The sequence below is a fragment of the Trematomus bernacchii genome, unplaced genomic scaffold (genome assembly GCF_902827165.1).
Source record: "Trematomus bernacchii unplaced genomic scaffold, fTreBer1.1, whole genome shotgun sequence".
Taxonomy (NCBI): domain Eukaryota; kingdom Metazoa; phylum Chordata; class Actinopteri; order Perciformes; family Nototheniidae; genus Trematomus; species Trematomus bernacchii.
Window position 1 is genome coordinate 1,664,115 of NW_022988098.1, and position 26,625 is coordinate 1,690,739.

At 46.8% G+C, this 26,625-nt stretch overlaps 1 protein-coding gene across 1 annotated transcript in view; it reads right to left on the reverse strand.

Moving 5' to 3' along the window:
• Positions 1-391: 391 nt before the first annotated feature.
• The window catches only part of lrig1 (leucine-rich repeats and immunoglobulin-like domains 1), a 35,080-nt gene continuing 8,846 nt past the window's right edge, over positions 392-26,625 (reverse strand). Inside the window, exons 2-18 of the mRNA XM_034121912.1 lie at positions 23,723-23,794; positions 22,801-22,875; positions 16,185-16,322; positions 15,502-15,645; positions 14,385-14,528; positions 13,803-13,946; positions 12,072-12,215; positions 10,057-10,137; positions 8,169-8,240; positions 7,373-7,444; positions 7,043-7,206; positions 6,302-6,655; positions 5,279-5,560; positions 2,631-3,065; positions 1,717-1,845; positions 1,237-1,509; positions 392-727 (exon numbers count right to left, since the gene is read on the reverse strand). Of these exons, the coding sequence (XP_033977803.1) occupies positions 543-727; positions 1,237-1,509; positions 1,717-1,845; positions 2,631-3,065; positions 5,279-5,560; positions 6,302-6,655; positions 7,043-7,206; positions 7,373-7,444; positions 8,169-8,240; positions 10,057-10,137; positions 12,072-12,215; positions 13,803-13,946; positions 14,385-14,528; positions 15,502-15,645; positions 16,185-16,322; positions 22,801-22,875; positions 23,723-23,794 (2,908 nt within the window). The 3' untranslated portion in view covers positions 392-542. The remainder of the gene's footprint in view (positions 728-1,236; positions 1,510-1,716; positions 1,846-2,630; positions 3,066-5,278; positions 5,561-6,301; positions 6,656-7,042; positions 7,207-7,372; positions 7,445-8,168; positions 8,241-10,056; positions 10,138-12,071; positions 12,216-13,802; positions 13,947-14,384; positions 14,529-15,501; positions 15,646-16,184; positions 16,323-22,800; positions 22,876-23,722; positions 23,795-26,625) is intronic.

Sequence of the window (26,625 nt, forward strand, 5' to 3'; positions counted from 1 at the left end):
CTGAAAATGGCTGTTTTTTTTGACGAAAAATAAAAATACCATCACTCCTTTCTTTGTCATGCACATAAATTCAAATACTCTTTTGTAAAAGTTATATAATATATAATATAACAAAACTCTTATGTACAGTCAAATGTCCAAAGGTATATTTCTCTTTTTCCCCTGCACATACGTATACTGTACAAGATTCCCTACATTTACATGCTTCAAATGCAAGTCACATTTTTAGGAGCTAGAACTTTTTAATTGGTCACCTCCCAGAGGAAGGTTTTTAAACTATGTACAGCTGATAACGCTCAGATGGGACGCCACCCACACAAGCTCCACCTTCAAACTCCGGATGCCCCGCCCCCCCCCCCCCCCCCCCCCCCCTGTGCCTTCCCCCCCCCCCTCCTGGTGCTCCCTTTCAGTCCAGATCCAGGAGGCTGGGGATCGATCGCCCTCGATATGAGGTAGCAGTTTATTTCCCAGTGCAAAAAGATATATAGAAAGTCCACTCGGCTACTGCGAGTCCGCTTTTTTGGGGCTGGATGGAGCGCCTGCTAGTCGCTGGCTCTCCTTAGGGGGGCGCACTCATTCTGAGAGGCTCTGACGGCGTGTCCGTTAGACAGCAGAGTCTGTCGGAGCTCAGGCTCAAAGTCACTGTCCGGGCGGCCGGGGCTCGCCAGTTTCACCGGCTTGTGGAAGGAGTCCTCCTGCGACGGGGAGAACGATGAAGTCTGTCTCACTGATGGAGGAGAAAGAAGAAAATCAGTCAGTGAGGTGGTGAAGAAGACAAATATGCATTCAGCTTTAGGATACAGAGGCGGTGGAATGTGTGCATAGCGCTGCGTTGACATGTGGAGGTGAGAATTGGTATTCGGAGGCCATTTTTTTTCTCGCTGCAATCCCAGAACAGGCCCGGGCGTGCGACTGCAGCAGTTTGGCAGCAGCTGAGGACTCGGAGCTACTTTACAGAGTTTCCAAAGAGATATCCTGAGGGGCTCTGAGCGTGCAGCTATCATATTGTGTCAAATTCTGGTAGAAGCCAATCCATCAGCAATCACATTCAAAGGAATTTGCCTTGACAAGAGATCCTAAATTCCTAATTGTTTCTCAGGGTATCGCCTGATATAAATCATATTCCAGGAAAGACCGCTTGCTAAAAGCCTTCAGGAGGAGTGTTTTTGTCTAAAGCTGTTGCATGTATTTGCGCTGCAGCTCATTTTAGTCTCACTGGATTTTGTATCGCCTTACCTTTTCTATCGTGTTGGTTCATCTGTAACGTGTTGTGGTTTTTTGGGAGCGTGGAGCCTTGGTTGTCCTTCCGGATCCCGTTGGGGGTCCCGTTGCAGAGCGGGATGGAGTACGGCTCCCCGGGGTAACAGTGAGGGTGTGGGGGGGGCAAAGAGTGCTGCTGGTACTCCAAGCCTCCAGCGTGGCCGTACCCGTGCGTCAGGTAGTCCGAGTCTTTGGAGTAGCTGCTGCCGTTCTCCATGCAATCTGTGCACACCCCGGCGGGGTCGAAACCTGCAGGCAGAGAGAAGGAATGATTTAGAGGCGGAGAATCAACAACTGGATGTCAACACTGTGGTTAGAATGTCTGCTGTAATTATTTCTGATGCAGAGCAGGTCTTTAGAGATGAAGGCGCGCCTTTCATCGTTACGCAACACGCACACTTTTTGCTCATGGGATCTGGGAGAAACTGCAGGGTAGCATAAACATGTGTCACGTACCTGTGGGGTCCACGATGTGTCCGTTGGGCTGAGGTCCCGCCTCCACGCGGATACACACATCCTGCCGCTCGGACAGCGTGCCCTGCGACGAGAGGTAGCTGGGGACGTCTGGAGGAACTATCGTCTCATCTGGGGGGGAAGAAACGGGACGTTATTACCAGAGCTGGTAAACTACTAATAACACACTTTGAATATACTCCACTACAATTACACACCCTTCATTCAAACCCTTACTTCTGTAAACGGATGCAAGGAGTCGTTATGCAGTCGAATGTTCCCTGACAGTTTTTTACCAATCATAAAGGATGTTTATAATATTACTATTGCATTAGTGTACGTTACATTTTACTGCTGTTTATGTTTATGGTTGTTCTAATTGTAACTCTTTTATATTCTGTAGGGTTCATTAATCAACATCACTGCATTATATTATAAATTCATCCTATGTTTTTACTGTTGCTGTCCCATGAAACGTGTATCTCTGAAATGTCACCTTTTCATGAGTTTCCCAAAAGAACAGCCCTGTTTTTATTTTTTTAAGTCAAAGTTTTGTTCAGCTTTCTGACTTAGCTAAGTTCATTTTCCATTAGTTTTCCATTGTTTATTTAGCTAGAGAAACAGGAGAATCTTCTTAACCCATACTGGAACAATTTATCCTTCAGTTTATCACACATATTCAAAATCTACTTATCTGGAGATACATGGATTTTAGTGGCAAACAAACCGGTGACTCTGTGTGTAACTAAATCAAATGGAAACAGTCAAGTAAAGTAGCTCACATTTGTACTGAAATACAGTACTTGAAATAATGTACTGAGTGATACTTATTTTCATTTTCACATAGCTCCTCCTAAATTGCCTTAAAATAAATCCCAGCGTTTATTCCACCCCTGCTATCAGGACCGAGCAGTCACCTGTGTTGGTGACGCTGCACTCCTCGCTCTTCTTCCTGGTCTGGTAGATGATGCACACCCACACCAGCGACGTCACCACGATGCTGGTCACCACGGCGATGACAATGATCCCTATAGTGACGGTGCTCGGGCCGGAGGGGGAGGGGCAGGGTCCGCGGCGGCGCGTCACCAGCAGCTGGCTGTGGGCGCGCTCCGTGCCCAGCGTGTTGGACATCATGCAGGTGTAGCGCCCCGCGTCCTCCACAGAGGCGGCGCCGATCACCAGCAGCTGGTTGCCGGGGGTGAAGTGGTGTCTGTCGGAGGGGCGCAGCGGCTGGTCGTTGCGCAGCCAGGTGATGCGGGGGGGCGGGCTCCCCAGGGCCTTGCACTGCAGGGCTACCGTGTCCCCCACCACCACGCTGCGGTCCTCCATCTCCTGCGCCAGGTGGGGAGTTTCTGAGGGGCAGAGGGGAGGGATTCTGTTACTCTAGGGTTATTTTACAACATCAAAGTCTACATTCTACGTGTCACACCTGTCAAATACTGCTGCTGTTGCTACTTTTCTACCTGAATGTGTACTTATACTATATATTCTTACTTAAATTGTTATAATTTGTATTCATGACCTCTCTGTGACCATATAGTGGTTATGTCTGTTGGGGAAATATTTTCCAAGGCCCATAACTTTGACCCAGTTTATCAGTTCAGACTGTCCTGACTGAGCACACGCACCTGTAACCTTGGCTGCTGTGCTCTCAGTGGTTTGTCTCCCTGTTCCTGCCTGTTGGATCAGCTGATAGAGGTGTTATCATTCTATCTTGTTATGCTCAATGTTGATTATTCTCTCTGAACTAGCTAAATACTGTACATGGGTCTGGGGAAGAGTTCTTCAGAATTGACGTGGCAACTCTACCGTGAAGTCAGAACCTCTGACTCTTTGACTTGTTTTGTGAATTCTCCGGCCGAAGCTCCAAATAAACCCGTCAGTGTTTGCCATCAAAGCTCCAGCTCTCCATCGTGTCTCTCTTTGAGTCCTGCTTGCTTCAGAAGTTTCCCCCACAATGTCCACATTTGTATTTAACATTTTTGTCTCTGATTGGTTTGTTGTATTATTTTATTTGTTATATATGTAAGGCCTCCCTTGAAAAAGAGATGGTCTATCCTAAATAAATACATCTCAGTTATAACAAATAGGTACTGTCATTTTTATTTTAAATATTATGTGCATGCCATTTATCTAATAGTGTTTTATGTTTTGTCTCCATCTTAACTCTTGCTGTAACAATGTAAATCCCCCCCTCTGTGGGACGAATAAAGGAACTCTAAGTCAGCTGGTTCTGCTCCACATGATGAATTACAGACAGGTGAGGCAGTCGAGCACAGAGTGAGATGTCCTGAGTTTGATATCCCACCACTTCTCAGTCTCATCTAACTATATCCTATTTCTACACCTGAGATGTTATCTGAAACAGGTTCTCACATCACTTCTCTTAATCATACATTTTAATTACAGCACACAAACAAGATCTCTCTCGGGACGGGATCCTCTCAGGAACAATGTTGTCGGTGTTTCCCCGGCAACCTCTCAATATGCTCAATGGGGCACATTGAGTGTGTGTGTGTGTGCGTGTGTGTGTGTGTGTCCTCTCAGACAGAGCACTTCCCTTCACAGTGGGACATACACAGATTAAGAGATCTCACTTAACCCACTTCAGATGCCCCTCTCTCCTCCATCAATACTTTCTCCATCTCTATCAACCCCCCCCCCCCTCTTTCTTTTCTCTAAATCCCACTCACCTTCCCCCCCCCACCCACCCACACACACACACCAACTTCCCCATTCCAGTTCTTCTTTGGCTCCCATTTTTCTCCCCCGCCACTCTTTTCCAGACATGGGGCCCCTCGACTGCAGCCCCCCCCCCCCCTTCATCCTCTCCTTCCCCCTCCATCTCTCAAACCCAAACATCACAGATTCGGTCCGGAGGCATGGCCGCCTGCTTCAATATTTTACATTGTTGAGTGGATTAGCACTCGGCCTGAACTGTTGTAAATTCTCCCACAAGTCGCACACTGTGTCACAGAAACGTCCGCGTTAAATATAGACACTTCCGAGCCCTAAAGGGGGACTTTAAGGCCTGTCACTATTTAGCAAAGAACCCCCCCCCCCCCCCTTTTTTTTTTAAAACCTCTGGTCAACAAGGGACTGCTTTTCCCGAGACAAAGCACAAAGATGATCTGTGTCCTGATGGTTATAGGAGAGCCGCTCCGTTTTGTTTGATTTAACAGTGTAAAACAGCCAATAAAGTGGGAGCACTGAGGCCTGCAGTGAAGCAGCCATAACTGTCCCTCCCACCGAGAGAGGAGAAAGGGGGGGGGGGGTGGGAATGCCTAACAAACACCCCTCTGTGAGTCCCCCCCTTTGCTTCACCACCATCCCCCCCCTTTGACCCCCCAACTGTGACCTTTGGCCGTTGACCTGCAGCAAGGCCACAGCTGCCGAGAAAAGAAAAATATAAAGCTCTCATTCTGCGGCCTCGGACCGACCGAATCCCAACTGAACGCCATGTGAGGCTGTTGGAACGCTATCAACACCGGAGTCAAACATGTGTCGATATTAGCTCAACTAAACACAGAGAAAGGGGTAGAGGAAAGAAAAAGGGGGCTCTTACCCAGCACGGTGAGGGTGGCGTTGGCGGAGACGGTGCCGGCGGTGTTCTTGGCGGTGCAGCTGTACACGCCCATGTCCTCCGGCTTCACGTCCATGATGAAGAACACGTCGTCGTCGGGCATCACGTGCATTCGGCGCTCCCGGGCGGCGGGGAAGTCCGTGCCGCCGTCTTTCTGCCAGGCGATCTGCGGCGTCGGGTGGCCCTCTGCGGCGCACTCCAGCCTCGCCGTGTGGCCCGTCCGGATGGTGCTGTCCCGGGGCGTCTTCATGAAGGACGGGAGGACTGTGGGCAGAAGAGACATGTCAGGATCCGGCTGTGTGAAAACATCTCCAACAGAACTGTGCTTTTTAGTTCAGAAGCGATTCCCTCATTCCTAGTTCTACACTTTCACACCTGCAGTTATTTTGCGTTAAGAACCTTCACAGCTGTTGTTCGGGATTACAGCGCATTACACACTCTTCACACTTCTACCCACGCATTCACAGCTGGTGCTGGCATCTGAACGTCTGAGCACAAGCCCCTGAACCTACTTAACTGTTACATGTATGTGTACGCCACAGCAAGAAACCACTAACCCTAATTCTGCCATTTCACTTCAAAGCTAAGATTCAGACTCAGGATCTCAACATGAATACCCTCCACTCGCAGAAAAGCTGAGTGACAGAGTGCAGAAGAGCTGGCCACTGTTAGCCGCTGACATGCAAGATAAATCAATTTGTTCCGAATACCATCCTGGGAGAGAAGGAGGCCGAGCAAGAAAGAGAAGACTTTATTCAATGGAAAGAGAAATAACTCCGCATGGCCACTAATCTCAATTGCTCCGCTGTCAAACTCAGATTAGTGTAACATAAACAGGCATTTCATTCGGTGGAAATGATGTAATCACACACATATCAACAGGGATGTTGGAGGGTTTTTCCCTCTCTTTCTTGTCTTAGCTTAGCATGATGCTGGACCTCCAATATTCCTCTTGTTCACGCCTATTTAATGCTTTAATACAACCTTTTTTTGTAAGAAACCTACCGTTGACGATGAGGCGGGCCTTGGTGGAGTAGGTGGAGCCGAAGTGGTTGGTGATGATGCACTGGTAGCGGCCCTCGTGGGCGAAGGTGACGTGGCGCAGGTGCAGGATGGTGGTGTACTCCATCACGCCTCCGTTTGCACTCGGCACGTCGGACGTCGTGCCTTGGTGATGAGCGCGCACGTGGGCGTAGTTCTCCGTCTCGGCGTGGCGAAGCAGCTCCTGGTCCTTACGCCAGGCGAAGGTCATGGGGGAGGTGCTGCTGCTCGCCGCCGTGCACGTGAGACGCACGTCGCTGCCGAGGACCGTCACAGAGGTCTCCGGCTGCACCGTGATCTGGGGCTTTGGGAGGTCGTCTGGAGGGGGAGACGGATAGAAATAAGTTAGAGTTAGAAGAGATCAAGCGTAAGATAAGAGAGTCAAAATATAAAGAGTAGACTCGGAGTGAGGACAGTCATTTGAGGGATGAGATAAAAAGAGAAGACACAGTGCGTTGGAAGCATAAATCACAGTCGGAAAGTCTCTCAGCAGTAGGTGTCTGCTTGCTATGCTTATATGGACTAAAAGCGGCTAATAAAACACACATAAGGATCCATTAGCAAGAGTTCCAAAACACCACACAAACAAATATGTGCAACTATGTAAACAACAGAACAGCGACCAAGCTGTTCGCTCGGCCCGCCGCTGCCTCTTTTCACAACACATCCGCCCACATAAACACAGTCAGCACGCGCTTCACTCACCGCACACAAAGCTGCTGGGCGGAGCTTGGAACACGCTGGTGCCTTTGAGGCTCTCGGGGTGAGCGCAGGAAGCGTTGGCGCCGGCCGTCAGACCGCGGGTCACCAGCCAGTCGGGCAGCCATTGGAGCTGGCAGTCACACAGGAAGCTGTCGCTCTGGATGATACTGCAGAGGAGAGTGTGTGTGTGTTATATATCACGTCTATTGCACCTGTAACCTGATATGTGTTTCTGACGCCAAAAAGCACCGAGGGAATGAGCTTGAAGCTTCAAGTTCCTGCATGTATGAGACTTCGGATGTGTATTTGTGTGAATGCATCGACAGAACTCACAGTGTTTTGAGGTTCTTCATTTTGCTGAAGGCGTCGGGCTGGATGGAACGGATAGCATTCTCCCCCAAGTTCCTGTTGGGACATTACACAGTGTCTCATCCACTGTATTCACATTACACAGCGTCTCATCCACTGTATTCACATTACACAGTGTCTCATCCACTGTATTCACATTACACAGTGTCTCATCCACTGTATTCACATTACACAGTGTCTCATCCACTGTATTCACATTACACAGTGTCTCATCCACTGTATTCACATTACACAGTGTCTCATCCACTGTATTCACATTACACAGTGTCTCATCCACTGTATTCACATTACACAGTGTCTCATCCACTGTATTCACATTACACAGTGTCTCATCCACTGTATTCACATTACAGCCGCTCTCATTAGCGAGGATCTGACTCGAGGCCAGCTTCTCCGTCCCTCCCTGCCCTGGTTTGACATGAGGCCTGTGAAAGAGCTTATAGGAATTCCATTTCTTCTGCGGAACTGGCCATATGCTCAATAACTTTGTTCCTGCGCGGCGGCAGAAAAAAAAAGGCCAAAGTTGAGATTGCGCTAGGCTAACGAGAGCGAGGCAGCTGGGCGCTCGCAAAAGCCTCCGTCTTCTCCTTTTACAAAGACGCTATTAAATTGCTAGCGGCCAGCTCTCTGCCAGCTACTTTTGGCAATCCCTGTACCCCCCCCCCCTCCTCCTCCACCACCCCTACACTGCACCCTTTCCTCCTTACTTTCTCTCTCTGGCTTTGGGAGGAGGGGCAGAAAAGCATTGTGGGATACTCACAGGTGTTCCAGGGTCTCCAAGCCAGAGAAGGCTTTCTTGGCCACCGACTTGATCTTGTTTCCAAACAGAGTCCTGCCGTTTCCAAACATGAAGGGTGTGGATAGATGAAGAGAGAGAGAGGGAGACAAGGAGGGGGGGGGGGGGGGGGGGAGAGAGAGAAGCACAATTAGCAAGGCTGAATCTGATAAGAGGGAGGGGGGGGGGGGGGGGGGATTGAAGTATTGGAAATCTGAACTGTGTGGAGATTAGCGGGGAGGAAGGGTTGGAGTGTGAGGAAGGGAAGGGAAGGGGGGGAGGGGGTCACCTGGGCTCTGCGCTGCTCTTCAAAGACCACTTTTATCTTTATTAGAATTCAATAGCATTGACCGGAGCAGTGTGTGTGTGTGTGTGTGTGTGTGTGTGTGTGTGTGTGTGTGTGTGTGTGTGTGTGTGTGTGTGTGTGTGTGTGTGTGTGTGTGTGTGTGTGTGTGTGTGTGTGTGTGTGTGGGGAAGTTCCTTTCCCCTGCGGAGCTTGTAAGAACATATGTGAAGCCATGTGAGTGTGTCGGGTCGGGGAGAAGTGAGTTTGCTGATTTGAGGTCATAATCTCTTCTCCCCCCCACCCCCCCTCCCTCGCTCCTCTCCTGTTGTAGCCTTCACTTCACAGGAAGAGGAGACACGGCTGGCTGCTTCACAATGAAGACCCCGGTGCTCCAGCCCATCCATATGTACACACAAACAAACGGCTGTCTTATCACGGGGACGACAAGTTTGGATGTTTAAGTTTTAGGGAATATACTAAGGCTATCAGAATAACACATTCAATCCAAGATCTAATCATCATGTTCCTTGGCTTAGATCTGTCACTTCCCTCCCATGGGGCGACAAGCAGCTTTACGGGAACCCAGTGTGAGAGGTGGACACTTTGATGTCTCAGCCCTTCCTTTTTGCATCTTTTTGTTTTTCCCATGGCTCTCTCTGCCAGCGTTGGGATGCAGTGGGCAGCTTCCGCCAACGCCGTGCACCAAAGGGGGCAGGGTCAGAGGGCGGGGCGTGCGAGGCGTTTGATGTTGATGACTGAATGCAGCCTTCGATTTTACCCTCTGTTAGTTCCTAACAACAGGGACTGGGAAACAGGGGGACGAGAGGAGCGGAGGCATGGAGGGGAGAAATAGAAAATAAGCCTATTGGGGAGCGAACCCCTGCCAGCGAAGAAGAAAAGCCCCTTTCTGCCTCTCTCTCTCCCGTTCTTTCTCTTTCAGCCGCGCTCACACTGGGAACCATCTTGGCTGGACATCATCTTTTCATCCTGAAGGTTGATGATTGCCGCTCAGTGCCAGAGACCCCTCGTCCGCTGTAATTTATCAACGTGCCAACTCTCGACATTGAACTTTTTTTTTTGATCAGCCGTCACTGATGAGTAATGGTGAAGAGATTTAGAAAAATGACTCACTCTATCTCCTTGTTAGCAGCAAAGAAAACCCAGTTTGGCTATAAAGCGGGGTGAAACAATGCAATCATGATATAAAAGCCAGATAGAGCTGGCACCACTTTTACAGGAAGTCGCGAGTAAATAATTGGCTTTGGAAGTTTCATGAACGCAGCTTGTCAAAAAACTCAGAGGGGCCATATAAATCATTGTCAGTGCCGACACTTCCTTACCAATTAAAGTGTGGGGTCCTGAGGGGACAGATAACTCCTTAAATTGAACTAAACTAAGCTGGCAATGAGGGGTGAGTTCAGATTGGGAGGTGAAACTTTTGGACGCAACATGAGAACTCATTCTGTGTCTTTGGAACAGCACAGAGAGAATCAGTGGCAGGGGAGGACAGAGGGATGAAAAGGAGGGGTTGGTCGAGAAGGAGAGGAGGAGGGAGTTAGGAGAAAGAAAGGAGAGGGAGACACTTACAGCTTGTTGAGGCTGTCCAATCCAGAGAAGGCCCCGTTGGTGTCCTCTATTGTCCCCGAGATGTCGTTATGGTCCAGCTCCCTGTGGAGAAAGAAGAGAAAAGACGGGGATAAGAGAGATGGAAGGAGGGAGGGAAGCTGAAGCGTTTCACAGCCCTGGCAGAGGCTGGTCTGGAAGTCACGGGTTACCCCTTTCGCCCACACTCCCTCCCCGCCTCCCTCCCAACACCATCCCCCCCCCCCCTCTGCACCTGGCCTTAAGAGCCCCTCTGCCGCTCTGCTCTGCCAACCAAGCGCATTCTTTCCTTAGAGGGGTGGAGGGGGAGTGTGCATGTTGGTGTGTTGAGGGAGAAACCAGCACAGGGACACACATGTATAATTCATGACGCCATGGAGAGATTGGCGGGAACACAACGCTTAGGCAACAGTTGACTTTGTGTGTCTGATGGCACAGGCAAAACTAAAACCCAAGATTGTTAATAAGGTCAGTGGCCGTCTAAGAGAAAATGGATTCTATGGAGAGAAAGAAAGCTTTGGGGGTTTCCAAACACTTGTTGAATGCCCTTCATTTCCACTTGCAAAAGGTCTAAGAACTACCTCTGGAGGTGAAGTCATCGCTGCACAGAAGCCATCGCGAATCGAGAAGAAAAACAACAGAGTGGGATTCCTCTGAACCATTAAAAGACTTCCTTTCAATATTGAGAAAAAGGTATTTGCGGTTGATGACCAGCCACACCCTCAAACATCTCCACAATAGCCCCCCTCCCCCCCCCCCCTTTCATCTCCCCTTTGCTTTTCGAGCTTCCCTCTGATTCTTTTCAGTCCCCATTGGCTGCTTTCTTAGTTGGGACCCGACAGAGGCTGCCAATGTCCTCCTCTTTCTGGCTGGTTGGATGTGAATGGCCGTTGCCTTGTTAAAACAAGGCCAGTGGTGGGGGCTGTAGAGCATGGAGACCCGTGGGGACTGAGAAGAGGGGGGGGGGGGGGGGGGGGGGGGCGCTCTGATGAGCCAACGACCCCCGTGGCCGAATTAGAGGGCAGGCTGGCTTGTTTTGAGCTTTCACACCCCGTCGCAGGCTCCAGCCCCATGCCAGCACGACCAGCAGCGCGGGCCCAATTAAAGCTCCCCCCGGCCCCTTTTCAGGGCCCGGCCTAGGCCCGCGCTCCCCTCCACTGATTAGATTAGGGCCTGCCTCAAAGACAAGGAGCGCAGCGGTGATACAAGAGGAGAGATCATGCAAACAAAATCGAGATGGAGAAGGAAAGCATGATGATAGGTCTCATGTTGTCAGCTCCCTATCTGTCCCCTCCTCTATCTGGTCCCCTCCTCTGTCTGGTCCTCTCCCAAAGGGCCAGCAGAGAGGCCTTCTGTGCGTTGGCTTGTCACCCTGCTGTTGATGAGAGCTTGTCTAGCGAGCTCTGGCACGACTCCCCTCTGGTACGAGGCACAGCCAAAAGGACATTGGTTAGGAACCAAGACCCCCAAGTCTTTCTCCTGGATTTCTCCCCCCCGACTTTCTCCCTTTCACTCTCTCCTTGTCCTTCCTGTTTGGAGCTTTTTGTGCAAAAAGGTGGATTGGCGGGGAAAGAAAACCTCTGTCTTTATTCATGGCTTCTCATAGGATCTTGAGGGAGGTGGGCGACACAGAACACTTTTAGATCCAAGTTTGTTGGAGAGAAAAAAGAACAGAACCAAACAAATGGAACAAAGTGGGGAAAAGACGCAAGAGAAATAAGGAGTTGCCACAGAAACTGCAACAAAAGTGATTCATGAACGCCTCGAAAGAGTAAAAGGAAAAGTCATGAATGCAAATGAGATCAAACCCGTGTTGAAAAGTAAACACCTCCAGCTTTCTGAAGTCTAATGAAGGGAGTTATATCAAATATCACAGAGGCAAAACCAATATAAATCATCTCAGCTCTCATTGCTCCCAAATGGCACATCCTAGCCTTATTGCCAGCAGGGGGAAAGCCGTAATGAGTGGGTGGTTGGGGGGGCTGTGGGGGTGTACTTACAGGGTGCGTACGGACTTGAGGCCTCTGAAGGCTCCCTCGGTGATGTGGCTGATGGAGTTGTGGCCCAGACGGAGCGAGTGGAGATCTCCCAGCACGGCCAGGCTGCCTTCATCCAGACGAGTCAAGTTGTTATAGGACAGATTCCTGGAGAGAGAATCATAGTGTGAGACAGACAGCAGGCAGACAGATCGAGAGGGAAAAAAAGGGGGAGAGAAGTGTTCTGTGTGAGGTCCTGAAGAAGAAGACGGGTTGGCAAAACGCTGAGGCAGCTCACGACATCATTATACTTGAATTTCACGGCTGATCTAATGTCTATTTGCCACTCTGTAATGTGTTTTTCCATTGTGATTTTCCCCTCACCACAAGATGTGAACAGAGAATGGGCTTAGCAGACCTTTAGAGCTCAGCCGAGGTCTTAACCGTTCGACAGGGAAGAAAATAAACTCTCGGTTGGAACTTTACATGTCTACAACCTCCATTTATAGGGTTAGGGTTAGGGTTACCACTTGCCTACTTGAGTGTGTGGTAAACCCCAGGGGAATATAATGACGCTTAAGTGTACTGCAGCCCTCAAAATGCTACATATTTTCATATCTAGCCTTCAAGGCTCAGGCTTAAGGATATCCAAATGGGACAAAAACAGTAGCTTCTTCAACAAAAAAGTGACTTGAATGTTGTTTCATAGCATGCATGTAATACCTGTTGATATGTACTGATTATAAGCAACAATAAGTAGCTTTCAAACACTAGTCAAAGGCAGTATTGTGCATTTCATTGCCCTCCCTGTGGCCCTCGCTGTCTGTCTCGGTGGCCGGGGGCCTCAGGTTTGCTTGACCAGTCATGTGTGCAGAGACTAGATTCTCCTCCGATGCCCAGCGCTGCCAGCTTTGGGAATGCAATATGAGGCTCTTCATAAAGGACAAGTCACTCTCTTCTATCAGTCATGGGGGTTATCATCATTCTAGAAAGAAATGATATAACCGCTGCCTGGGGGATGATTCAGGGGATGGCGCTGGGAGCAATCTGTCATTCACAGACGTGCGCACAGGAAGCGGCATTGAGAGCAAGCTAACATCTACCTCTTTATCCCATCTGACTGTTACACATAAACAAACAGCGGCGCCACGGATACCCCAGGCCACCTCGCAGTTAGCAACGCCTCAGCTGAGCAGAGCACTTTAGAGCAGCGATAGCACCGCCGTGTCAGCGGAACAGGAAAGACTCTCAGATAATAACTCCTCGCTGGGTAGACAAAGGCCGTGAAGGTGATCCCTCGGTGTAATTACCACAACACGAGCGCTAGAGGATTACACGCTGGTTTGACAAACCCTCGGCGCTTCAGAATCCAGTACAAAAACTCTTGTCGGAGGGTTTGAGTGCTGTTGAGCCCGGCTCTAATTATAGGATAAACAGGCTTATTCTGAGAATAGCGTGGTGTATTGAGTGTTAAAGCACAATGTCATGTAACCCTAGGGAAGGTAGATGGGTGATATGGTTGTGGGTGGGGAGTGTTGAATTCTCAGGATATAGGACGACGGTTTAAATCCCAAGAGACGGACAGGAAAGATTTTAAAAGGGATGTTTCTGCTTCTTCAAGATTAAAAAAATGTAACTATGTTCTCTGTTGACTTCTCTTCCACTGCAGTTATCATTCCAGGCTTAGAAAATATAGCTATCTACTTAATGTTTTTGCGAGGAGGTGCTCTGGCTCATGTATATGCTTGTACTCACAGTTCCCTCAGCTTCTGGCAGAACTTCCATCCATCTGGGTTGATGCGGGCTATAGAGTTGTTACTGAGGAATAACTGCTGGAGGGAGGAGAGGCCGTACAGAGAGCCGCTGTTCACCTCCATCAGGCTGTTGTAGTCCAGGTGACTGCACGACAGAAAAATGAACAGAATAAGTGTTAGTGCATTTTTCAGGATCTTGAAAAAATGGTTTACGGGCAGCAGGATGTCGGGAATTTCAATTCACTCAGCTGGCAGAGGCGTTTCTGACAATTGCAATGCAATTTGTGAATTATTTTGCATGTAATTGAAGTAATGTGTAGAAATTGCAGGTTTACAGGAATGGGTGTTGTGGTTGCGAGTGGGAAAGTTCAAGAAGGAACAAAAAGCTCTTATACGGTTTGGTAGGTGAGTATTTCAGTTTATTTAGTAACTGGTCAGTTTATGTGGTGCTTATTGATTGTAAAAGTTTTCATAATTCTGAGCTGGAGGGACAGTTGTGCAAAAGAATAAAATTGACACGTTTGTCATTTCATGTAAATATATTATTGATACGGTTTCAGTTTGTTTTGTTTTTTTTACGTACAGGACTTTCATCTTGGCCAGGTCCCAGAAGGCGCCGTCGGTCAGTTTGTTGATGTTGTTTCTGTGCAGCTTGAGCACCTCCAGGCTGGACAGACCCTGGAAGGTGAGACCCTCCACCTGACGGATACGGTTCCTGTTCAGCTCACTGCGGGACAGACAGAAGAAATGCATCAAACTGATCATGGGAAAGAAACTGTAAGGCAATGAATCATTCTTAGTAAAAAAATCTGTCCAAATATTACCCACATCTTAAAGCAGGAAACACACTTTTTTCCCACTCTCTTTTTGACTGAGGAATGTTTCACCCTCATTCTATATTACCATCCATCACACTGAAGTCAAAACTAAGGAATCCTGTAGCCTGCACGCTTCAGTTGGAGCATTTTGTAGCTAACAAACCCCCAGATTAACAGGCCTTCCTCAGTGGTGTCCTTTCTGGTTGTGCCACAGGCTGTAGCTTACAAACAATTTATGAAATAACAATTTAACTATAACATATCTAACACCAGTTTGTTTTATTCTTGCATATAAGGCTTGAGACCTCTCTGCAATGATTCTGTACATTTGGTATGTGTGTGCGAAGGTTTTAAAAGCCCTCAGGTTGGCAAAGATAAACATCCTCATAAGTTTGTACAGTGTCACTGGGGCCACCTGTCCAACAAAGAGGCACCTGGGGAAGCTCCTGGAGCCACAATGGGGGAAGACTCCCATTACAGGAGTCCATTCGCTCTCCAGAGTGGAGGCGTTGAGGTACAAATTGGTCGACTTCACCGCTAGGCCGAAGGGGGGGTTTGACGAAGATAATGGTGCGGGGAATGAGCTAACTAGTGAAGAAGGCAATAAATCACTAATAATGTGGCTCCGGTGTTTACCTAGTCAGACCTTATCCGTGCCTAAAGGTGTAGCTCACACTAATAGCGCTCTAAACGGTAAACACACAGAGCTCGATCAACAGACACGACTCCTCAATTCAACTCTTAAATACTTTCAATTCCATCATGTCTTCAGATAGGCTACAATTGGGATCATTTTCAGGCTAAAATGACAGAAATATTTAGTTTTTGCAGATCAAAACATAACTGTGTGTTGTTATCGTGATGGAATCCAGTGGTACTTACAGCTGGGTGAGCCTGGGGAGCTGGAAGGCCTTCACGGGGATCTGGCTGATGCGGTTTCGGCTCAGTCTCAGGACCTGGAGAGTCGCGCCCAGATGGTCCAGAGCTCCGAGCTCCAGCGAAGTGATTTTGTTGTTGCTAAGGTACCTGAAGGCAGAAACCGTACAATGTGGCATTAGAGAGTTGTGACAAACCTCAAGGGCCCCGTTTCTAAAAAGCAATATTACATCATAATCAATTACATTTATGCAGCTTTGGATACAAATCAGATCACTATATGTATCCCTGGGGAAATTGATTTTCATGACAGTTGCTCTTTTGCAGAATGAAATCAATCTAAAAAATATTATTGAATGTTAAGTATTTATATAAACATAAGAAGTTAAAGTAAGAATGTGCAATAAAAAGATACATTAAAGTAAACATATTTATAAAAAACCTAGTTAAAGTAATCATGTGCACATAGAACAACAATATATATTGTATATTACAATATAAACGGTTTATATTATATATTAGTAAAAAAATAAGATATTAATGCTGAATTGCACTTTTATAAGGGAGAGTTTTCCCTAGAAAACGTTATTTTGACCCCTTAAGTTAAATATCATCTTATTTTATTGAAGTGCCTTTATTTTTAAAGATTGGTGTCACGTGTCACAGTCATAATTAGAGATTGAACTTACAGGTGTCTGATTTGCAGGCCTGCAGGAAAGCAGTGCCCTCGCAGCTCAGTGATGTCATTATTGCTCAGGTCCAGGGTTTCCACAGAAGCCAGCTCTCTGGTCCGCCTGCCGTCTATACTGCGGATCTTATTATGATGGCTGGAAAATAAAAACACACAAAGAAGCATTAGGGCAGTGTGGAAACAACTTCACTCACAGACCTCCAACTCCACCCTACCGAGTGTCCATATCACAACCTGAAAATAAATCACCCTGCTCAACTTCACTGTCCTTTTCCCATCACCAACAGAAGACAATCCAAATCCCCCGCCTTCTCTAAACCCACTCTCAGATACAAAGAGAGCAGAGTACACAGAATAAAGTGGTCTTCATCCACCACAAAGTGTGTACTTTAAGAGCTTCCCAACAGAGGCTGGCCTTCTTTAAACAATCCCAAGGACACCTGTGCTTCTAAACAGAGCTTAGACGCAAAATAAATCTGTTAGATGGATGGGGCCTCTGTGATCAACCACAGCCACTTGAAGGGGGATTTTGGAGTACTTCAGTGTGTGATGGAATGGGGAGAGGGCTGTGTGGTTTTCAAGAAGTTCTAGCCAAATAACAAACGAGTGGGAAGTACTGACTAAATAAATAAGAAGTGAAACTCAACTATCTTGAAAAGGCTCCCAAAAAATTAAAATTACTACTTTTTGGTGGGAAATCTGAAAATGAAGCTAGTTGTACCAGGCGGGGGACATTGCATATCCCCCTTCTAAGTTTAAAATGGGAAGTTTCTCCACTCCAATTTGAAGGTTCTCCACTCAACAAAGTGTTAGACTAACTATTTAATTTTGGAGAATCAGAAGGCAGACTTACGAGACACACTGCTGGACGGCCAAAGTGATAGACACACTCACCGGGACACAAACGTACGTGTCAGTGGAGCTTATGGACTGCCAGAGGCCACATAAGAAGCCCAAACACAGCCCTACTCTAGTGCAAACACACTGACAGACATACAGACAGGTGTTTACAGTACATATAGAATATGCAAAGCAGGCACACACACACAGGCATCCATGTTGCTACAGCAGGTCTATGTGTCTGTGTAGGCATGTGTGCATGTGTATGTGCATACATGAGCGTGATAGCCAGTGTTATCCGAGCACACATGAAAGCCTTTCCCGGGTGCCACATTTGACACATGCCTGGGTGCTAACTAGGGATGGGAATTTCATTTGGTATCACTTTCATTTACCCGACTGGTCTAAAACTAAAACTAAAAAAAACCACGGCTAACGAGTGAGAGAGCAGCTCTTTTAACATAGACTATTAAAAGAGGGAATGTTGCGCTGTTATTCTGCGTCGTATAAAGGGTACAAGCTCAGATTGGGGGACAGTGTTGTTCCAACCCTTACCCTCGGCCCGCCACAGAGATAGTCACAGAGCTGAACTGGGACAGCCAGCATGGCAGGATATCTTAAGTGTATTACAGCGATCTCTATGTAAAACGGGTTAGTGAAAAGCCAAGAAAGAGAGCGTATAAATTAGCTTCATTTGGCACTAAGAAAGCTGGTGTATGACAACAGCCATAACTTCATGTACTGGGGGTTCCTTCATGTGAAAGCTACAAATAAAGTCTGTTCTTGAGCTGTTGGTTTTAAGCAAGATGTGGTATTTCAATCTCTTTTGTTCCCCAAGGCCCTGCGATTATGCACACATTTCCCAACATGGAGCTGTCCTAAATGGATCCAAATCTGATGATCCACACTGATGACCCAAAGTCAAGTCATTCCCACAATATGCAGGCATGAGACACAACAGGCAGTGTTTCTATGACCTGCATCACAAGCAGATTCAACTGTATGGTAAGATCAATTACCTCAACCAATAGAGAGGTTGACAGCATGTGAAAATGACTTGACAAAAGACTTCCATCCTTCTAAAGTTCAGAGATTGTTCTCTTGACTTTTCAGCCAGGTGTGTGTACGAGTGTGTGACAGAGACAGCCAGAGGGAAAGAGAGAGAGAGCAGGTGTTCCACCAGTCAAACTCGTCAAAACAAGGTCAGTCCCTCCTTCCTGCTTCCTTTCTAGCCTTCAGCCAGGACACACACACACAGATATTCATTGGTGTCTGAGCGGAGGAGGGGTCACACCACAGTGGCCCACCTGAATAAACAGTGGCAGAAATGGTTAAGAATGAGCCATGCAAGCAGGCCTGGGCACACACACACACACACACACACACACACACACACACACACACACACACACACACACACACACACACACACACACACACACACACACACACACACACACACACACACACACACACACACACACACACACACACACACACACACACACACACACACACACACACACACACACACCACACACACACACACACACACACACACACACACACACACACACACACACACACACACACACACACACACACACACACACACACACACACACACACACACACACACACACACACACACACACAACAGAGCAACAGACAGTGGCTACAGTGAGCCTGAGCAAAGAGGGGAGGGAAAGAATGGGGGAGGAGTAAGAGAGGGGGAGGAGATGAAGGGGTGAGGTGGGGTCAACAGCTGGTGACCTTTGATGGGAAAAACAGATCAGTCTCAAACTAGTGGGAGAGGCCGACCTCGTTCTCTCGCCCCGTTCTCCTTTACACCACTCAACCCAGATCCTCTCTCTCTCTCTCTCTCTCCCTCCCAAAGTCAGGGCCCAGCTGTGTGTGAGAGACGGATAAAGCCTTGTCGCGTTTGAAGTCCGCGCATACAATAGTAGCGTTTATAAAATCTGATTATCATACTGCCGGTGACATTTCTGATAAAGACGAGCCCGGCTCACCCTCGTTCCCTTTGATGTCCGGGGGCCTTATTCGCCTTGATTCCACTTAATTCCAAATCTCATTACCCTGCCCCATTGACCATCTGATTAGCATGAGCCCGGCTCATTTTGACACTTCTTTTGATGTATGGAAAGTGCAACAGCGGTTTACACTAGCGAGCCCATTCCACAGTTTCCAGTGTCATCTCTGGGTTTGGCCCGTCCCTCGCGTTTGAAGCCGGCGGTGGGGACAAAAGGAGAATTATTTCAAAATCAGATCATCCAGCGGGCCATATGATTTCTATCCCGAGCTGTTTTAAAGAAGCGCTTTGATGTCGGCTGGCCCGGCGATGAGCACAATGGGAAAGTTTGTGCTGCTCTGCTGTCACTTTGACACTGTGTTTTTAAAACTGTTGCTTTTTTTGGGGGCATCCTGCTGAGGCATTCTGGGAGTCTGCGGGATGGCACTGGGCTCACCAAGTGCATTGTGGGACTGTGGGAGCCTGGCATTTGGTTGGTTTGTCCTGTGACTTTTTATTTTAAGAGTGTTGTTGATGATATGTTTCTGTTTCTGATGGATCTATGATAGTTTAAAAGTTTCAACTACAGTTCTTCAATCATAAAGTCAGGCTTATCTGTACATAATGAATTCCACGAGAACGGCAGTAATCAAAAAGAACTGCTGGACATGTCAGTTTAAGGAAGGGGATGAAAGCTACAGGAAGTGGAGAACAGGCCAAATAAAAGTCACTTCTCAACCAAGCATGAGATTAAAAACAAAGAGAAAAGGGAAGCAGGGAAAATAAGTCCAGCTCACTCCTTCTTTTTTAGCCCTGATACTCCTTTATTTTTATTTGAATAGTACTAAGCTATTTTATATTTTCCTATATGGGACGCCCACAGGAGTGAGTCGGCTTCTTTGTAAGTGTCAGCTCTCGGAGATTCTGAGTCAGATAGCTTCAAATAGCAATGTGCTGATAACATTTCAGTCTGATGATTATCTTTGTAAAAGTAAAACATGAGCAACCCTGGATTCAAATAAAAATCTTCAAGTAATATTTAGTAACATTACTAATAGAAATAATGATAAACGTCTACAAAAAGTTTGTTTGCATCACAGGTTAAATGCAACCATATTTATTTTGACAATGTCTCTCTCTGTCTCTGCCGAAAAGAATATAATAAAAAGTGTCTCACTTCTTTCAAGGTGTTTTATTGAGTCCAGCGTGTAGCAAAGTAGGATAATTGCAGTAATTAAAACCAAAAATATATGATTAAAATGTTTTTACTTTTCCCAGTACCGCCCGTCGCCGCAGGAATTTACTCAATTGAACAATTAGAATGCCAGAAATCCTGGAAACTTGCCGTTTAACATCAGCACACTGATACACTCGTGTAACCGCAGATAATGGGATCTCAGCCGGGTTTACTGTGGGATAAGGGTCTGAAGACAGATACTCCGTCCGTCCGTCCGTCCGTCCGTGTGTGTGTGTGTGTGTGTGTGTGTGTGTGTTAACCACTGTCTCGCACAAACTTGTAGTCAGACGACATTCCAGACAAACTCCACCAATGGCACAGAAACACTACTGCCTCACACACACACAGTCTCACTACGGAGTGCTTGATGGTTGGCGAGGGGGAGGCTGAGCATTGCATTTTGGGAATAACCCTAAGCATGAGCTCGCCTTTTGCTTCCCTTCTTTCGTACCCTCCTGCTGCCTCCTCCACCATTCCTCTTTCGACATGTTGGTGATGTCACCCTGATCTGACACTACTCACATCCCCCCGTCCCTTCCTCCCTCCCTATTTTCTCATCCTTCCTCCCCTTCTCACTGTCACCCATTTTACTGTAAGCCATGTGACTGACAGCTGCAGCTGCAAGTGCTTCAGTGGGCCTTCGCTTCAGCTGTTTGGCTTTGTAAAGATCTGACCCTCCCTCCAGCCTCCCGCCTGCAGGCCTTCCCCTAGCAACAGGCCTCAAGTCAGGCCAAAAAAAGACACCCCGATCATTTGGAGGATTGGCTCTGCACAGTTTGTCTAAGTTAAGGTGAACTTGCTCCAACCAGAAGAGGAGTTTGGGCTACAGATCAAGACTGATAAGAAAGCACATCAACAAAAGCTCAACACTTTTGGAAACAGATGTCAGCGTTGCTTAATCAAACCTCAAATTCCCCTTTAATAACTGTACACAGCTTACAGAAATTGTCTGACCACATAAGTGCATCATAATCAATTCTGAGAAGCGGTCAGATGACACACAGGGAGTGCAAAGGTGTAACTCACCACTGAAAATGATATGACTATGAGCAACATTACAGGAACCAGCAGCTGCGCACTTTACCACCAGGCAGTGGGCCCGGCATGCTAGCAAGGTGTGAAGAGATGCACAAAGTGAAGCTAGCGGTTAGCACTGCGCTAGCTTAGGGGAGTTTAACTTTCTTGTTTCAGGTTGAGTTAGATGTTAGAATGTTTCCTACTCACACAAATGGAAAAACCTATGGCACGCCGGAAACAACCGTCAACACAACAGATCATACAAATGTGTGTGTGGGTGTAAGTGTGTAATCAGAAACCATGAAGCATCGCCATTTATCTTGTCATAAGAATTGTTATAAGCTTTCCTATCAGCTTAAGCCTTTTGAATTTTTATCTTAGGCCTATTTTGGTGTCACCTTCGTAAGCTGTTCATTGGACTGTGTTTGTTTTGTGGGCCTCGAATTCCTTTAGACATTGTTGAGCATCATAACAACACAGCAAACTGTTGCTACTGAGATAACATTAATGACTTAAATGAAAGTGTTGAAAGAATAATGAGGTCTGCCTTGTGCAAGTATGGTGTTAACCATTTAGGGCGGGTCAGGAGGCGGAGAAGGTTTTCCACCAACTGGAGGATTAGTGGTCATGTACCTGGCTCTTCCAGTCCGCATTTTGAAGATATTGAACCCCTACTTGCTCTGTAAGGCCGATGTATGAACGTGCGTGTGAATGGGTTAGGGTTAGCATGTCATTTAAAAGTGTTTTGAGTGGTCGGACGCTATATAAATACAATCCCATTAAGGTAGCAGTAGCTCAGTTATTATAATTTCATTATCTCAAATGTATCATCCAACTAAAAAAGAACTAGTATCACCATAATCAAAAAATGGAACATGATACCTTTTTGCGCATTTCCCTCAGAGGTAGCATTTACTGTCAACCAGAGTGCAACTTGAATAAAGTAATCACACTACCTCTTTCCCAGCATGACTTTCCCTCAACGGCGTAAGAACTAAACTGTTGATAAACTACCAACTTGACGTTCGTGACATCCACAAGCGCTCACACGCCCTACCTAAATAAGGCAGTAAATCTGGAGTGAGATGCCAGTGCAGGCAGTCCCCACAGGCACAGTTTCACAACCGGGAGCAGCAAGCGAGTTGGAAGTATATATACGAGCTGACACTCGGAGCAGCCAGCACTGCTCACTGTAGACACAAGCACATGGCAAGCTAACAAGAGCAGTCAGTTACTTGACCACATACTAATCGCTGAAGGCAGAGCTCAATATTTACGCCAACAGAGCCCAAGTGGAGAAATGTTCAATGTAGATCAGTGTAGTACAGTGACATTCATAGCCAACTTCTGCAAAGGCATATGCGTCGTCCATAGACGTAAAGAGACTATTTCAGGAGCATTTCAAGGAGGCCAATGACCTTAGAATACAGAAACAGAGAGCCAGATCATTCGGGTACTGTTAGCACCAGAAGCAGTAAAGGAAGTACTTACAGGTAGAGAGATACAATCTTGGAAGCAGCCTGTCCTAAATCTGGTATAGACGTGAGCTCATTGTGGTCCAGCCGCCTGAAAAAGGGACAAAGCAGTGGGTTAGAGAACAACAAATCAAAAATAAAGACATACACAAGAATGATATGTTGTTATGAGGTGAGAGGACTTCACAGGCATTTTCAAGTAGTCAAAAGTTCCAAAAGTAAAGTAATAAAGAGTGCAGAAAAGAATTTAAGTAGCCCTTTACATCTCAAAATGCAGACACTAGCATAGAGCCTGGGTTAAAGCTAAGCTACACCTATGTTAGTGAAGTTAATTTCTATACAAAAATGTGCATTATAGCTGAGATTACACAGTGTCCTTGGTGCTATTCCACACTTTTCATGAAGATGGATTCAATCAAAAACTTTAATATCGATTTTCGAATTAAATATCTAACACACGACTTGTCACTTCTGACGCAGAGCAAGTCATCCTTTTAAAAAGACCAAAATAACACGGGAGTAAAACAGATGTCCAGGAGCGTATGACCTGCCAGAGATGTCACCAGTGTGTGTATCACCAGTTAGCCTGTGTGTGTGTGTGTATGTGTCTTGTGTACTGGCGCTGAGTGACACAAAGCCAAGCCCTCTCCTCACCGTATATAAAATATTTACAAGGCCAGCGTTGGCCACAGTATCGGGTGGTGGAGCGGAGGCTTAATATAGAAAACCACCACTTTATTCTCAATTGGACTTAGTTCAAGGAAACACATACGAGGACGTTACTAGGAAGTAGAGTGCAAACCGTTTGTCGGAATGAAGTCATTGATAAAAACGTTAAAAGAAATTGCCACATTCAGAGCAAACCCTCACAACAGAAACAAAAAGACAGGGCCATACACACACTTCATGGATCATGTATTCTGTCTGTGACTACTTACAGCTCTCTCAGGTTGGGAAGGTTGTCAAAAGCTTCAACATCAATGGAGGTCAGCTTGTTGTGGCCAAGATTTCTGGAAAAAGAGAAGACAAGAGGAGATGTAAATACAAATGTAGTTCAAGTCCTTCAGCGCAGACACGGATGACATTTAAAAACACGCACAATATCTTTTCATAACTCTTTTTGTATTTGTCATTGCCATTTTTCACTTGTTTGAATAGAGATCCTGATCGATGACACCAATTATGTCTCCCATTTGACAAACAGCCTCATACGTCCGTATTAAGTATGTCTGAAAACACTGCAGTACATCCATTGGGCTGGCCTTCTAGGAGGGCCGGATCAATACTATCGATACAGAGTGTCTCTCTCTCCTGGCTCACTTTCCAAACATCACCCGCAGGCCATTCATCTGCATTAGTCAATTTGCACTTTAGGCTAACAGTGTATTTAATCGCTGGCACTTGACTTGTACGGAGGCTTATTACCGAGCGACTTGTCCGGTGATATAGCGTTACCACCGTCACAGAGTGGGGAGGAGGGGGTGAACCAACCGAACACTGCATTTTAGATTGAGCTTCCCACGGCATATGAATCAAATGTACTTCACGCACAAACAAGTGCTATCTGTGTCACACACCTCCTGCCCGGCTGGCATGCGGCTGGTCAGTTGGCAGAGAGACGGCTGCAGTGAGAGTGCTGTCTGTGCATTGGGGTTAGGCCAGACGAGACAAAGGGAGCCCACAGCTCCGAGCCGCTCGCCTCCCTGCCCCTCCATCCCTCTGTCCAGACGTGAGAGACGGCCCAGGAATGTTTCACAGGCCTGCTGAGAGTTGGCTGCTTGTTCCCAGACACTGGGGACACTTTTACCTGATGCAACACATTCCTCATCCTCTTGTCCCACTTAAAGACCGCAGAGGGTTTAGGGGCTGGACCCTGTTACTTCATGTCATTAATTCTTCATTTAAGGAGGAAGTAGGCATGGATATTATGGAAGTAAATGTGAGGAGGCTGGGTCAGAACCAAAGCAAAGGACTGTATACGATTTAATACTGTTTATGCCCATCAATCTCAATCTCCAACCCACTTGACAGATTTCCCTTTCTTGTCTTCTGTGTTTGATTGCAGATAATGACAGCCTCGCTCCGCAAATCTTCCTCCCTGCCTGTGTGTGTGTGTGTGTGGGGTGTGTGTGTGAGGAGATAATAGCAGGGCATGTGTCTAGCCTGCAGGCATTGGGCTGACAGGGAGCTGAGCATGTGTGTTGCTGGATTTGGATAATACATGATACTTTTTTAGGTACCACCTCTAATAAGGTTCAAAGCAAGCAGACACTGTAGAGTTGAGTTAGATCCCTGCAGACCACTGATTGGTCAGAGAGAACTGTCATTTTTGCGACATGGGACATCCTGAAATGTTTAAGTAACCAAGATATCTTTAATATCAATCACATATGTGTTTGTTCCATTAATCCAGAAAACCTAGGCTGTACAGTTGACGAAAAGCTCACATTTTCTCTTCTGGTTGCCAATAAGGATTCAGCACCGAGAGGGCATTACCAGCACCGAAAACAAAATAGAAGTACCATTATTGAGGCGGGTCGATCCCAAACTACGCTTTGAAAGCATAGGTCTAAGTTAAGGTCATTTACTGGGGGAACCTCACATTGCAACCCAGTTCACTAAAATCGTTGTACAGGAGGCAATTACCTCGTTATGGTGGAGCTAAGTGAAAAAATGACAGCCTTCCAATGGGCCGCCTCTGCCTGGAGGTACATTTATTCACACACACGGCTCAGACAAGATGAACTTGGGAGAGCGGTGTCACCTGGAAGAGCAATCTGTAGCTTTTATCAACCTGCTTTTGGCACAAAACAGGTTGAGATATTTGACCCAGTGAACCTTGAGTTACAGGCGTATAAAAGATTCACCCAGGGACACCGACTCCAAAGAGTTTTTTAATTTAGCATTTTAAGGTGGAGGAAATTGGCTATGCACATATTCATAGCCCCTCAATCTCAACACTTACAATAAAAAACAGGGCAAAACAGAACAAAGGCAAGTCGCGTTTGAGAGCCAAACCTGCCGTACTGGTGCTAAAGGCCACGGCAACAAACAGAACGGGCCCTTTGTGTGAGTGTGCAAGCATGCATGTGCCTCTTTCTCAGTCACCGATGGTGTTTACACAACTGAGCCTTTTCCCCTTCATCTCACTCTCAGCCAGATTTATTTTCTTGCCTATCAGATTAGATAAGTTTCACAGCTTTTTAACACCTACTGTATGAAGCGATGGTGATAACACCCATTTCCCTCCCTCTACCTTCCCCCCTCTCTCCTGTGGAAGGAGGGGAGGACTCCAGTGCTAAGTGTGGTTAATGCTTTCCAGAAAGTGACCTTACAATCATGCAGTTTCTGGAAGAAGCCTTGAAACCATTAGAGTTTTGGACTTTGAGAGATGTGGACACCAACACTATCAGGAGCAAACACACAGAGAGAACAAACCGGCGACCTCGACAGGTTTACGTCATATTATTTAACCAGCCGGGGAAAAAAAAGGATGTATAGAGATGTGAACAGTCGCTGTGATTAACCACGGCAAACACTACAAAGCAGTTTCACTTAAAGCTTCAAACATTCCATTGTACGGTACAACTAGTTTAGACAAATGGGCAGGACTGTTTGAGATTAGTCAGCAGGATCTAAATCAAAAGATCTCTCTGCCAGGTACTTAACCAAAGAAAGTGTGTGATAATTCAAGGCCGCATGTTGAGCCAAATGCTTACTTTCCCACTGAAGTCAAGCCGTTCTGACTGGTGCCAAGCCAGGTGGGCATTTTGTACATTCTTTTTAAATCATTTGTGTTTACTCATGGTTCAAAAGGACAATAAAGCAAATAATGAAAAAG